At 48.5% G+C, this 14,668-nt stretch overlaps 3 protein-coding genes across 4 annotated transcripts; 2 read left to right on the top strand and 1 right to left on the bottom strand.

Moving 5' to 3' along the window:
• On the top strand, positions 1-4,614 carry LOC1271700 (uncharacterized). Its single transcript, XM_310545.5, has 4 exons — positions 1-267; positions 721-1,090; positions 1,195-1,680; positions 3,642-4,614. Exons 1-4 carry the CDS (start codon positions 253-255, stop codon positions 3,695-3,697), a joined length of 927 nt encoding a protein of 308 aa, XP_310545.5. The 5' UTR covers positions 1-252; the 3' UTR covers positions 3,698-4,614.
• LOC1271701 (uncharacterized) lies at positions 3,874-7,205 on the bottom strand. 2 transcript variants are annotated; one of them, XM_061657019.1, is made up of 4 exons: positions 6,654-7,205; positions 6,007-6,257; positions 5,082-5,316; positions 3,874-4,995 (listed from the first exon to the last, which is right to left on the bottom strand). In XM_061657019.1, exons 1-4 carry the CDS (start codon positions 6,690-6,692, stop codon positions 4,861-4,863), a joined length of 660 nt encoding a protein of 219 aa, XP_061513003.1. In that variant the 5' UTR covers positions 6,693-7,205; the 3' UTR covers positions 3,874-4,860. The 2 variants fall into 2 exon arrangements, with proteins under 2 accessions (XP_061513003.1, XP_061512999.1); XM_061657015.1 differs by having other exon boundaries at positions 6,007-7,205.
• Positions 7,206-10,925: 3,720 nt separating this feature from the next.
• On the top strand, positions 10,926-12,558 carry LOC1271702 (peptidoglycan-recognition protein 2). Its single transcript, XM_310547.5, has 3 exons — positions 10,926-11,681; positions 11,755-11,992; positions 12,062-12,558. The coding sequence occupies exons 1-3, from the start codon at positions 11,615-11,617 to the stop codon at positions 12,357-12,359; spliced, it is 603 nt and encodes a 200-aa protein (XP_310547.4). The 5' UTR covers positions 10,926-11,614; the 3' UTR covers positions 12,360-12,558.
• Positions 12,559-14,668: the final 2,110 nt, after the last annotated feature.

Here is a 14,668-nt window from a genome sequence, read left to right as displayed (position 1 = left end):
TCCACAATATCCAATCATCACAGACAGCCGAGCAGTCGAGACAGCTCAATAGGAGCTCCCAGCCCCAAAGCAACGAAAATCACCAACAAAGCGGCACCTGCTCCTCGCGGTCAAACCACAGTATCCTGCCCGGTGGCTCGCATATCCTTTTTTCTAGTGCCTCAAGTGTGTGCTGGTGTGTGTGCTTGTGCCTGAGTGTACGTGTTGTGCTTTTGTGTGTGCGCGTTGTCGTCTGTTCGCATCAGAGCAACCATGAAAGTTTTAGTGGTAAGTGGTACAAGTGATGTTTCCTCAAGAATTGTGTTTTTTTGCAAAAAAAAAAGAGAACCAGAAAACGGTGTGTGTTGCCCATAATATCCTAGAGCCCGGCGAACACTGTCCTCAGTGCGTCTGTCCCCCCACGGGCTAGTGCAAACAGTGTGCAAACAGCCAATGCCTGGTTTGTCCAGGATGTCCACAACTTCTTCAATCAATACTCACCAAAACTCCCCAACTTCCCAACACCTTGGGGCCAGCGATGCATTCCCACAAGGACGCTCCCACGCATCCGGGAGGGCTTAATGGGCTTGCAAAAAGAGATAGAGAAAGAATCGTCAATCGACAAGTCACGTAGTAATTGTTCTTCTGTTTCTGTTCTGTTCTCTTTCCACGCTCCCTGCTATCAAATGCTGCCGCCTGCCCGTGTCAACTGTCAAACCACGAAATCCCCGTACCGCGTAGGTATTAGCCTGTGTGGCCATCGTTGTGGCCCGCCCGGAACCGCCGGTCGGCGGCTACAGCCACCATCACCACGGAGGCCACGGTGGACACAGCGGGTACAACTACAATGCGCCTGTCCCGGCGCACACGCAGCCCTTCGGACACCAGGCCCAGTTCGCGGGCGTAGCCCAGTCGGCCGGCGGCTCGTTCTCCGATACGCTGTCGGGCGCCGTGACCGGCTCGTTCTCGGGCACCGCCAACACGTTGAGCGCCGGGAACGCCTTCACCAACGCCAACAGCTTCAGCAACGCGAACGCCTTCACCCAGTCCAACGCGAACGCCTTCACCCAGTCCAACGCTAACGCCTTCAGCAACGCCGGATCGTTTGTCGGTACGTGAGGCGCAAGTGCGAGCCCGCAACCTGTCCAATGTCCTAGTTCGCAGCTTGAACCCTTGATTTTTTTCTTTTTCTTCCTAATCCTACAACCACTACAGCTCCCCAGCAGCAGATCGTCCAGAAGCACATCTACGTGCACGTGCCGCCGCCAGAGCCGCAGCAGTCGTTCCAGCAGCAGATCGTCGCGCCCGGCCTGCGCCAGAAGCACTACAAGATCATCTTCATCAAGACGCCGCACCAGCAGCCGTCCGCCGCCCAGCTCGCCCTGCAGCAGTCCCAGACCGAGGAGAAGACGATCGTGTACGTGCTGGTGAAGAAGCCGGAGGCGGTCGGCGACATCAGCCTGCCGCTGCCGGCCGTCACCAAGCCCAGCAAGCCGGAGGTGTACTTCATCAAGTACCGCACCAACACGGAGGAGGTGCAGGCGCCGGTCGGCCTCAACGTCGGCTCGTCCGCCACTGCCCAGGCCGATGCCGGCGGTCTCGGCTTCCTCTCGTCCAGCGGGGCGGCCCAAAGCTCAGCCGTCGCCCAGAGCGCAGCCGTCGCCCAGAGTTCTGCCGTCGCCGGAGCCCATTCGCACTCGAGTAAGTATACGGGAGGGTTTAACGAACCCGAAAAATTCTATTCCTGTCTGTTGATGGGGGGGTAGGGGGAGCGAGGGTGGTTGACAGGGAGAAGGCTTTCAGTTTCAGTTCAGGTCGAAGCTCGAGCCCCCTAAGAAACCAAAAACCCCAAAAGTGGTGAAAGTTGGTGGTTCTGACGGGTGATGCACTTCAGGGTTCTAGACCGCCGCTAAAAGGAGAAGCACGACCGCACGATTGTACGCGGTGGGCAGAGCAGCACAGCAGACACTGCTGCCATACCTTCCATCAAGTCTTCCAAGAACTCGCTCGGGCACGCTTTGAGCCCGGGAGAACATAAACGATTTTATCTCTTCCCTAACGGAGCCCGCGAGCCCCCTATAAATGTTCCCAACGGAGAGTGACTCAGACGCCCCCTTAGATTGCCGTTAAGTGCTGCAAACCGTTAACGAATTCTCGAGCCGAAAGTATCCCCATGAGGTGGTCAGTTCAGTGTCTTGTTCTGGCAGATCTTGAACAACCAGCGCCTGCAAGTCATCCGCCCAGTGCCTGTAGGAGTTGCATCGGTTTTGGAAGTCACCCCAAAATTCCTCCACCAAAAGCCATTAACCCCTAACCTCGGAAACGAAACTCGTTCTCCACATCTGCCCCCGCCCTCCATCTCCGGGTCTATATCCGAGAGCAGAGAAGAGTCTTTGGAGCTCGATTTCTTCCCATTTTTAAGATTGCCGCTTTTGAGGGAATCAACACCAACGAATGCCCCGAAAAAAAAAACAAAACAACAAACGTCCCCATTGATCGAAGGACAACCCGGAGGGGAAGTGGAAGGAACTTTCACTTGCCGATGAGCGGTTTCGATCTCGGCAGGTTCGATCGGTTCGGGTGGTGCGGCGTTTTACGGCGGCAGATGACCGTTGTCAAAGTGTCATTTCAGTGGGATTTGTTTTTGCTGTCTGCTTTCCCGCACTGCTCGCGTGCCCCCGGGTCGGTGACACACTGTCTGGTGCGGCTGCCCAGGCGAGGACTGGACGACGCACCTCCGCCCTATAAAGGGGTCGTGCGTGTGCGTTCGTTTGCATATCGGCCAGGCTTTGCGCTGGCCGAGAGAGTTTCTTTTTCTCCCTCCGGATGACACACACACACACACGCACAAACACACCCACATCCCCTTAGACAATCGATAATGTCTGGCGTGTGGCGTTCGATGTGGTAGGTTTGCTGCGGGAGGAGCAGGAGTAGAAGTGGAAGCATCCTCAAGGCATCCAGCGCAAGGTTTGCACTTTCCTTCACCATTGTTTGCGCTGTTCTGCTTTCCCTTTCGTCCCGTTTCTACTGCGCTCTCGCCCTCCCCTCCTTGTGTTTAGCAGTGTGTGCAGCATCTCCCCTCCCGGCATCATCGGGGCGGACAAGATTTGTTTTTATTGCATCCCCTCATCCCCCACACTTCCGTTTCCTTCATTGCCATGTCAATGGCTGGTGGCGATTCATTTCTCTCATTAATTTTGATGGTTTCGATCATCGATTTTGGGGAGGGGGGGGGGTCTCCAAGTTCGCATGAATTATTAATGAGACAACAAGCTCCCCTTCCTTCCCCGCATTATCGCTGTCCACTTAGGGGTGGAATGTTTACACTTCCGGCTTTCACATGCATCTCTTTGGGTCCCCACGGTGTTGGTTTTGTTTTTTGTGTACGTTTCTCATACTCTTATCAGGAGTTCAGGATTTTGACACTATACGACCAGACCACTTCTTCGTAGTTCTTACACACAATAACTCGAAACTTTCAATTTCGAACGTCACCCCCGCCCTACCACAACATTGGAGACAAATAATAAGGAAGAATTCGCACGACTGCGCTAATCTGCAAACAAACCTGCCCGTGAAGATCTTCGCCGTTCGCACCATTTTTCGTAGTGCCAATATAACTCTAAACCATCTCGCTCTTCCCTTCCGTTCCATTGCAGACGTTCCCGCCCAGCAGTACGGTACCCCGGCGCACCACCATGGTGGCTACCACTAAGCCCTGAGCCCCCGCCTGGTAGTAGTCCTCTGCGCCCCGCTCACCCGTTAGCGACGCAGTGGAGTTTCGGGCACGACTCAACTCCTTCATACTTCTGGTATTCGCCATTTTTGTTTTGTTCTTCCTCTTTCAAACTTACCTTGCCTTAACGGTTTCAAATCTTGTCTTTCTTTTGCTCCAAAACAAAAAAAAAAAAAACAAACAACTTAGTTAGTACAATTTTTGTAAACAAACGCCCCAAAAAAATGCGAACCACTTTCGCAAAGTAAGGTGAAAAAAGATGTGAATAATAGCACATACAACAAAAAAAACACACACAATGTTTAAAAGTTAGGACACAAAAACAAAAAAGCGGTGACAAATTTTCTCTAGCATGTAAGCAAAGACAAAACTCCCCAAGAAGAGGCAAGCGAAATGGCGTACACGCGCACACCAAGCGGACGCGCGTGCGCCGAACGCACCCGCAGCACGTAGCAAATTAATACTCGGTTAAATTATTTATCGCTCTATTGCTACTGCCAGCCATCTTTTTTATTATTATCTCCCCCTTCGTCCCCCCCCCCCACTCTCTATGCAAACGACAGGTTCAAACGTTTCCATCTCTTTTCCTGCACGATCGTGCACGCGCCGCACTCGATCGCTTCCCTGACGATTTCTCGCTCGCTCGCTCGCGCTCTCTCTCTCTATCTCGTGCGCGCCTGCGTTACGGCTTGCGGAATGCTGCCAGCGCTTTGGTTGACCTCAAGCCCTCCAGCAGACCGATGGTGTGCGACACACAAGCCGAATGCTTTGAACCCAGGTGGCAGAGCACATGTTATAGTGTACTTGTTTTTTGTTTTGTTTTGTTTTTACGTTTCATTTTGTTTTCTCTTTCGTTGCGTTATACCACTATTTAAGTACACCTGTGACGACGACGACGACGACGTAGCAGAGCGAGAGGGAATCGTTTGGTGGGAAGCGAACGCGGGGCAGAGATAGAGTGAATGAAGAAATATAGAGATATTGAACATAACATAAATTCAGCTGCGCCGTCGCACGTGTTTGCGCTTCAATCAGTCCGATTTCAGTCCGAAAACAAGCCCAAACAGTGGTCGTCCGCCGCTTCCGGCGGCAAACCGTACAGCTTGAGATATTTGTGGTAGAGGTACTCGCCCAGGATGTACCTATAGCGGTACACCGTAGCTGTTGCTGGGGCTTTGGCTCGGCACTGGCGGTGGCCCGTACTCGGTCGGAGGCGTTGGCGCGCCGCTCTCCGGATATGGTCCACCGCCATTACTCCCGTGCTCGGCCGATGATCTCTGATCGATGGGGAAAGGGGAGGCAAAAAGAGAGACGGTTGGTTTTGGTACACTGGGCACACACACACACACTCGCGCACACGTACCTGGGTTTTGTAACGGATGAAGTACACTTCCGGCTTGGAGGGGGGCGTTGGCGCAACCGTCGGTATGACGATCTCTTCCGGCTCGTCCTGCTTCTTCACCAGCACGTACACGAGCGTTTTCTCCTCGTTCTGCTGGATCGGGGGCAGCACCGGTGGGGCCTGGGTCGGGGGCGACGGCGCCTTGATGAAGACGATTTTATAGTGCTTCTGGGGCGGCGGCACAACGATCGGTTTCCTGCAGAACCGAAAGAGGAAGAAGAAGTTGTTGTCGAAATTGTTAAAGACGGTGTGTGTGTGTGGTTGGCCATATCTTCTAGCAGTTACGGATCGTTTCGATTTGGAAAGCGGCGGGAGGAACTCAATCAATCCTGGCCCGTCTGCGACTTCCCGAAAAGGTCATCGTGCTTGCGGCGGCGGCGGTTCTCCTCTCCAGTTGCGCAACCGAAACCGCCGACACTGTGCAAGGGATGACACTCGGAGCTGAAAGTGAAATCAGTCGCCCGGCAACACCCCGACGCAACCAGCCGTGAACGTGCTTCTTTTTTTTTCTTTTTGCTTCGTTTTAATTGCCACCTTATGGATCTTCCCAATCCCACGCCCTATCATCATCCATCATGTGGGCACACACACACATACACACGGCACGACGAAGCAGAGAAAAGATCGAAACGGATGATGGTTGAAGATGGGTGGACCTCGAGGACCTACTTCAATATGCTGAGACACGGCGGAGACAAGCCGCACTCTATCACTTCGGGATGCCTCGCGTGTGTACTTCAAGATCTGCTTTCGCTTGCGATCCGGGTGGCACCCATCGCTTCACCCCCTTTGTGACCTTTTCCACGTCCACGGGGCTCAGCCAAAATCCTTGCGTTCCGGTTTTTTTTGGCGCATCTTGGAAATCCGTTGCGCAACGGCGGCTTACCTGGTCGTTACGTATTCCGGCTCCGGCGGTGGTACGTGCACGTACACGTGCTTGTGTATGATGGGTGCCTGCGTCGGCGGTCCGTACTCGGACGTGGCCGACCCGTAGCTGTTGATCGTGATGGATGGGGAGGGCGGCGCCGGCGGCCCGTAGCTGTAGCCGAGGGAGCTCCCTCCCGGACCCGTGTCGTGCGAACCGGGCGACGGACCGAGCACGGGCGGTTCGGGACGGGCGGCAAGATTGCCCAGTTGCTGGAAGGATAAGGATAGGGATGAGTGGAGACGGACACTGTGGTCACTGCAAAGGGTCTGGAAGATAGGGATCAAGCTGTGGCGTAGATTTTGAATTGGAACAGAACTCTCTTGCATAATTCTTCAGACTTTGGGGTATGCAGTAGAATTATTGATGCTTGAATTGTAATTGAAGAAGTCAACGTCTCAATGTCGCAAACTCAATGATATCACAAAAGATCTACTAGAGTAGACATAAAACTTGAGAAACGCATGACAACTTATTGCCAATGGGATTTAGTGGAATTCAACAAAAGTTCAGAGGTTTTCCATTTCAAGATCTTCCACAGCCACAGCTTGAAGAAGTAATTGATTGATTGCGGCGTTGATGGCATGATGATGTTTGATAGTGCTCACCATAAACATTAAACACACCACTGTCACTACGTGCGCCATATTGTGGCAACTGCACTAGCAACCAATCTTCAGAGAATAACAGGACCACCCCGGTAGGTCTTTCCAGTTCTTAAGGGAGTGTTTGTTTTGTTTGATTCTTGCTCCTCCAAAAAGGAGTCCTATTTCTTCACAGCACAGATTCACTCGCACTAGTACACCCTAGCACCGCATCAGTAGTTGTTTGCACTCAGCTACGATCCGTGCAAATCACGGACACTCCCAAAACATCCCTCCGATGTGCGCTGGCAGAAGGGCTACAATTCACTAAGCAAGCATGAAGCGCATAGGATTCGTTTTATATCAAACAAAAACAATGGTACGTAAAGTGTTGCAACTGCAAGCAAACACCAAGACCGCCCCTCCCTACTAGGGTCTAAGAGGCAAATAGTAGTAGTAGATGCAATTGCACCGTTCGACACATCGCTTCGGTAGGCAAACCGTACGCTCGCGTTTGTTTTGCGATCGTAGATGCTCCGGATAATGCACCCACAAATCCCACAAACACACACACACACACACACACACACCCCGATCCTCTTGAAACAATACCCCACCGCCCATTGCTGAAGATGCGCGAGGAGGTGGGACGTCAAACTGTTAAAACTACCAATTTTCCGCAACCCGTTTTCCCTTTTCGGTGTCCCTTTCACGAATGTGCAAATCGGTCCGACCGACAATGGCTCATGCGGGGAGAAGAAGGTAGCCTTGATTATATGCAGCTTCAAAGGGGGGCAGGAAGGGTGGCAGGAAAAAGGGACTGTAAAACAAATAAAAAGCATTGCCTCAATTACTGCTGCTAGATTGGGGGTGCCATTTGTGGCGATGAGGTAGGCAGGTTTGCAAGTAGCCTGAAGTGGAAAAATGTCGCCTACCAAGAATCTACCAAGTGGCCGAAAGGGTTCGATTGCGAATCCAAACCAAATAGGATAGGTGCGGAATAGGTTTTCCTGAACTCTACACTGCCCTGAAGTGTTGCATCAGACACCCTTAGCGACACCTTGCTGCAATTTGCTGGGGTCACTCGAACGCGGCAAAGCTCTTCTCAGCGCTACAATTTGCCACCTCTCCCCATTCGTTTCTGCCCATTCGTTGCTCAATCGTATGCACATTCACGTGCATCAGTCTTCCGAAATTGTGATGCACACGTGTTGCATGTACGTGTGGGTGTGTTTGTGTTGCAGTGCAAACGGTGGGCCAGACGGCGATGATAGTCGATAGTGGAAAGACAATGGGCGTTGCAGCAGGCGCTAATGACTCGTCTTGGGACCAACCAGGTGTCAGCTGCCGGTATGATCGTTATGGTGTGAAGATGGAACGTTTGCATGCCTGGGGCGTTTTGGCGAAGAAGACACTGGGCGGATACCTCTCAACGGCACCCGGCCGAAAACAATGCAAATCTCGGCGAAAGTGCAACGAGCCAGTGACCCAGTGCCACAGCATCCCGTACTTATTGTCAGAGAGAGAGCGAGAGAGAGAGAGAGAGAGAGAGAGAGAGAGAGAGAGAGCTAAAGAGTTGTTAATCGAAACCATTGCATTGCTTCACACCTAATGGGGGCGATGTACCAAACTCGACCCATCTTCCTGGATCGCGGGCACGACTCTTGTGGCGTGACTTGATGCCCCCGTACCAGCCCGTTTGCGAGTGTCGAAGAGAAGATCAGATCAGAAGACACATGCTCAACCGACACACACACACACACACACCCCTTGCAAGGTTTTATGATGCGTTAAGTCACGCTTTTAACCTCCACCGGGGGGGGAGCAAACAATCCGGGGCGCCGCTCTGTAAACCGTTTGCATGCTCGCGTATGCTAATCGGGAGCGTGCGAACCCGGTCGCTCCCTCAAAACTCCCCCTTTTTGCTCGAGTTGTTGTTTTGCTTATTTTTGATATCGAAATTCCCCTCCCCTAATGCGAGGTGTTATGCAACCGAACTTGTGTTGGAAAAACTTCTAGATCTCTCATTATTGCGCGCAACTCGCGGGTGCGAAGCGTGGTGAGTGGCGATCACTTTCACTAATCCTGCGTAGATGACTGCGAATTGATAAAAGTCACATTAAAAAAGCCTTCGCATAATGATTAATTTCAATCATAATGAGTCAAATAATGTACTTTTGCATACTGCATCGTGTTGATGAGTGTACAATTTCTCTGAATTCATTTTTTATTGTTCCGGTCAATAGGTTAAGTTATCCAATCAGTCAATAGGTTAAGTTATCCAATGTTCAACGAGCAAACCAATTTCTTGAAAGTGGTCTAATCAGACATACAAATCCTGCAAAATTGTGATTTGTTTATTTGGTTATTTGTTTATTTATATTTGTTAAGTGATTGGTCATCATTGCGGCCTTATCACTGATCTTATAAACTACCTTATTAGTTGTCTAGGGTAGCTATAAATAACATAAAGCATCACGGTACATTATAACATCAGCACAAAATACATAACAAAGAGCATCACAGCAAGACATACAGGTTAACACTAGGAATTCTAGTCAAAAGAGTCATAGTGTGCATTAAATCTAATAGCCATCGCAGTCATAGGTTCATTATCGATATATGCACGTCTAGTTTGGTGTAGGAAATTAACTCTGGCTAAAAGGTCCGGTGAATGTATCTCTCGCTTTTTTTACCAATTACTGATTACCGTGGACATTTTTGAAGCTGTAGCGTTTCCACAAATCCTCACTTGACTAGATCTGACGAAAATAATATAATTGAACTCTCAAATAACCTAACGAAAGCATTCCTTTTTTTTAATTTTTTTTACACATATTCCACATTGTTTGCTTACATCTTCTTCTTCTTCTTTTGCACAACAACCTGTTGTCTTATTCAACAGATATTTTATGAAACCATAATAAAATTGTGAATGCTCTAGTTGACCGAGATGTATTCCGGGTGATTAGTGATTAGACCTTTAGGTTTTTCTTGTGTCATACATAAAACAAAATTAAATAATCAAACCGTGAGGATAATTTTGTTTGCTAGCCACTTTAGTACTTAGGGAAATATCCACAGTGTGTATAAACAACTATACGAAAAAGTTGTATTTTTTTTATGTATGATATCCGGCCCACAGTGTGCATGGACATCTTCAATCCGGCCCTTTACTTTAAATGTTTGTAGATCCCTATCTGCAGCCCGTCTAGAGAGTTGGTCATTTTATCCCGAAAAGAAGCATTAGAAGCTCGTAAGAGTTCCAGGAGCAATTAAAGGAGTTTGTGTAGTGCACTCATTTTTTACCTTTAAATACTCAGTTCAAGATTAAAATCTCTTTAACCACTCAAGTCTCTTCTGCAGAGACTCAAACGCACTAAAAAGAATTAATATTGACACTCCTAGTCTGAACTTAACTTTCGATCGTTTCGTTCTTTCAACTACAATCCCTACAACAGATAATTATCAGTGATGTCAAAACTGCGGTTTTAAATGTTATAAATGCACAATAAGGTATAATTAGTCTTGTAAAACAAAGGAATATGATGAACTTAAGATCTAAAGATTATCGAGATTCACTCATTCATGGTTGTAAGTGGCTAATTCCAGTTACATTAGGTTCATCTGCTTCGGAAGGTAATGTCATCGAACCAGCGCAACTGGCCGTATGTTTGTTGCAATTATGTCCTGATAATGTAATGCACCAGAGATCCATTTGTTGGTTCTTGGCTAGCTATGTAAAGGATTATAGGAAATTTCATTGTATTCGATGGACTAAGACCCGTTTTTCCATGATGAAACTAGGTTGGTCATCTTGGAGGTGTGTATGACTCGATATTAGATAACACTCAGAAGACCCCACCACAAGTTGATGGAATTAAATGTTTTACTCCAAGCTTCAGAGTAATATCTCAAAAGCACTTCTTGTAATATAAACACGCATTAGGGTAAAAGATTATCATCATCATCAAAGGGTCTTAAATGTAATGGCTCCCCGCTCCAAGCGGGTGGTTATCCAATTGAATGCTGACAGCCACCCCAAAAAGCAACGCTCCACTGTTAAATTCCTTTTTTACGGCACATGCGCAATGTGGTGTAGGTGCCTACCCTTGCAGCGACCGCATGGAAACGCCTCATAAACCTGGTGTACCTCGTCCACCAGCTACAATAAAAAATGAAACCCCTAGGAAGTGCTGTAAAAGCGGAATCAGAAAAATCCCAGCGCATGGTGGGACTCCCCGCATAACGTGTTCGTTTCGTTTGCCTTTGCCCGTTGCTTTACACACGCGATTGGTAGTGGGGTGACCATAAGAACGAGCGTACCACAGCGCAGAGCAAAGAGAGAAGATGCGTTGCAGGTTCCATTTCGCACCTACACAAACGCAGACAGCATGCGACCGTGGTAGAGAAATTCCGGTCCCGGTCGATGCAGTGTGCCTTGCTCCACGCAGTGAAGAGCGCGCGCGTGTGTTCTAGCCGTCCGTGGACCGAATCTCTCTGTGTTGGTGCGCTTGAAAAATACCTCCAATGCGATTAGGCAGCTTAGTAAGCGTGCGGTCTGACAGCTGATAAGAACGTCGCCTGGCTCTCGGGTTTAAACCAGTCTGACGTGCAGGTGGAGGCTTAGCCGGAACAGTTTGACGGTCACAGACAGTAGAACAATTGAAACAGTGGCTTTGCGCTTGAAGATACGATCGTTCTCATAGTGTGAGTTACGGACCGGTCATCTACACTACAGTCGTGAACGGATTTGGATGTCAAGAGGCAGCAATAACACATTCGCCGCCGATCGTCGCGCACAGATGATGTGACGTAGTGTTTGTGACAGCCTCGACCCTGGAAGCGTCAGCTCTGTTCTGCACAGGTGGCCTTGTGAAATGTGAGCTGCAACAACCTGCCTGTAAACTACTATAACTCACAAACAAACACAAACAGATAAGCAAACGTCATTCTGAGAGTCACTCTGAGCACAAATCAAAACAATGATGCTGTTCGGAGGCATTTTACCGTATCTGCTTGTGCTATGGCAGCTACTGGCTTCGGTCGATGGTGGGTAGACCGTTGTTCGAAAACTCCCGTCGTCTCTTATGGTAGTAATAACCAGATTTGTTGCATATTCTAGTCGCCCGGGCCCAGGACGAGCCGGCCCAGGAATCCGCCTGCCCAGCCATCGTGAAGCGGGCGGCCTGGGGTGCAGCCAAGTCGAAGAACGTCACCTACCAGCTGAAACCGGTCGCGAACGTGATCGTGCACCATACGACCGGGGAGCGGTGCGCGACAGTGGCCACCTGCAAGGAGATGGTGGCAAACATACAGACCTACCACCAGACCGACAACCGGTGGAGTGACATCGGCTACAAGTGAGCTTACGTTTAAGCACTAATGTTTATGTGGAATCCTCATATCCTTCTCCCTCTCTCTATCTTCAGCTTCCTAATCAGCGGGCAGAATGTGTACGAGGGCATCGGCTGGCACCGGATGGGGGCGCATCTGCGCGGCTACAACGACAAATCGATCGGCGTCGCCTTCCTGGGCAACTTTGACCAAGAGCGGCCGACCCCCCGCAGCCTCAACCTGCTTGCCCGGCTACTCCAGTGCGGTGTCGAGCTGGGCGAGCTAGCCGACGACTACCGGCTGTACGGTGCCCGCCAGCTCCAGAGCACCAACAGCCCGGGCCGGTATCTGTACGCGAAGCTGCAAGAGCTTGACCACTGGCAGGCGCAATAGTAGAAGTAAAAGAACGACTCTGCTCTCTACTTGCAAAAGGCAAAAAATGCAACAAAAAACCTGGAATATCAATAAAGAGGTTTTCACGTACATGGCTCGGTTAGGATGCGGTCCCGATCTTCGCCAACCCCGTGGTTGCGTGCGTTGTGACCGTTTCTTTGCCGTTCGCTGTGCGGAAAACAATTTGAGCTATTCACAAGTCCTTGTCCTGTCCCGTTCGTTCGCGTCACTTGTTCATTTGGCGTACCGATGGGAAGTTACTGATAAGAGCGTGCAGCATTCCGGTGCCCGTAGAACTATTTTTCCCTCCCCACAGGTGTAAGTCCCCTCCGTGGAGGAAGCACTGGGACAGAATTTGTGTCTCCAAAACATTCGAACAAGATTTCTATCGCTCTAGGCTCATTTTTTCTACTTCCTGCTTCAATACTGTTTCAGGACAGCTCCTACAATACGTTCCAAAACTAAAGCACTCATCTACTTTTATTTAAGTATACTTCAACATTGTGCAATAAGTTTCAAGTTTAAATGACAACTCATAGTCACAGATACAGGTTACACACATCAGCTATAACTCGACTGTCACCTTTTCTTTTGATGCTGATAATGATGATTTCCCGCCCTTTCCCCTGCATAGAATCGAGATGGACGAAATAATCTTAAAAATATTTGGAGTAGTATCATTAAATGTATAACTTTGGAACAAAAAAGCAAAACAAACTGAATGAATGCCTGGGGACATAATTCTGACTAGTGCCTCAGGCAGGAGATAAACTCTTTCCAATCCCTACGCATCCGTCACATCCAGTGTTCATGTACCGCGCGTGTGTCTCGAGACTGTGCAAACTATTTTAAGGGAAGTGGGTGTAGTTTCGAAACGTTAAGATTCTATCCAGATTGCAATACTTTTACGCTGCATTCTGCTGCGCTCCTGCAGAGAAGAAACTTACTAATAAACATCGACAAAACTTACTAATCACCATTTTGGCCCATTCACGAGACATGACGGTTCCTGAATTGATTTTCATAATATTTTATTAAAAATAAAAATTGAGCTTTTTTTGCTCCAAGGGTGGAATGGGATAAAATCGACACCATGCGGATCAACCTAAAAAAATCGCCATAACAAAACCCTTTTTATCGTTGAATGGGGCTTTAAATTTGTTTTCTCTCTGCTAACTCGAAAGCCATAAAATTGGAAGTGATCTCATCAAATTGGCTCTCCAGGTCGTGTAGATTCTTTCCATTCGTTCGACTAATTCTTTCTCCTGTTCAGTCCATCAGCTACGTATCCAATAAGTGTTGCTCTCGGAATTAAAAATGTATTAAATGTATGTACCTTCATACAGAAGTAATATATAATGTATATAAACCAATATATTATTAACACGGCAACTGCAATGTAGTGGAAAATACGCCACATTTACTTAAATTTCAGAGGGTATAACTTCACACCGAAGCACTGTTAGTCAGAAGCACCAAGCATTTTTTTTGTTTATTTTGACAATCGACAGGTTTGTGCTAAGTGCCGAGTGACACAACATATGCGAAAGAATTAGTATGAATAAGGTGTACTAACTTTTTTTCTTTCAAAAGAACCAATAAATACTAAAGCTGCAGACGAAACGATTTAACTCCCCAGTGTCGAAACTACCCCAACTTCCCCTTATGTTGGGTTTGACGATAAATCATTGCTTTAATCTTCTTCTTCTTCTTCTTTGGCTCAACAACCGATGTCGGTCAAGGCCTGCCTGTACCCACTTGTGGGCTTGGCTTTCAGTGACTAATTGATTCCCCCCATAGCAGGATAGTCAGTCCTACGTATGGCGGCGCGGTCTATTTGGGGATTGAACCCATGACGGGCATGTTGTTAAGTCGTACGAGTTGACGACTGTACTACGAGACCGGGTTCATTGCTTTAATACGATTTGAAAATGTAAAAAGAAACACATCTGTCACATTTCGTGTAAACAGTCAGTACAATTTGCTCCAAATAATGTAAAAACTATAAAATCCCATACCTCCAAAATTCAAAATTGAAAAGAGCTGTGTAACTCGAGAGCCGACTGCACTCCCCGCAAGTACTATTACAACAGGTGAGGCTTACTCTTTATGGAACACTAATTTGTAATAAATCTATTTCATCTGTAGATTTGTTTATTGTTGACACTGCCAATCCAATGCATTAGTGGGTTGGTTTTTGTTTAATTTAATTGTTTTCACCCATTCACCACAAAGGTGGACACTTTAGGTGAGGCGCTCCGTTTGGCACGCAGTGTAGTACAGCGGACAGCGTAGTTGTTCGAAAGCGG

Source organism: Anopheles gambiae, chromosome X, assembly GCF_943734735.2.
Source record: "Anopheles gambiae chromosome X, idAnoGambNW_F1_1, whole genome shotgun sequence".
Taxonomy (NCBI): Eukaryota; Metazoa; Arthropoda; class Insecta; order Diptera; family Culicidae; genus Anopheles; species Anopheles gambiae.
The sequence above is the reverse complement of the archived record's forward strand: the minus strand, read 5'-3'. Positions and strand labels throughout refer to the sequence as shown.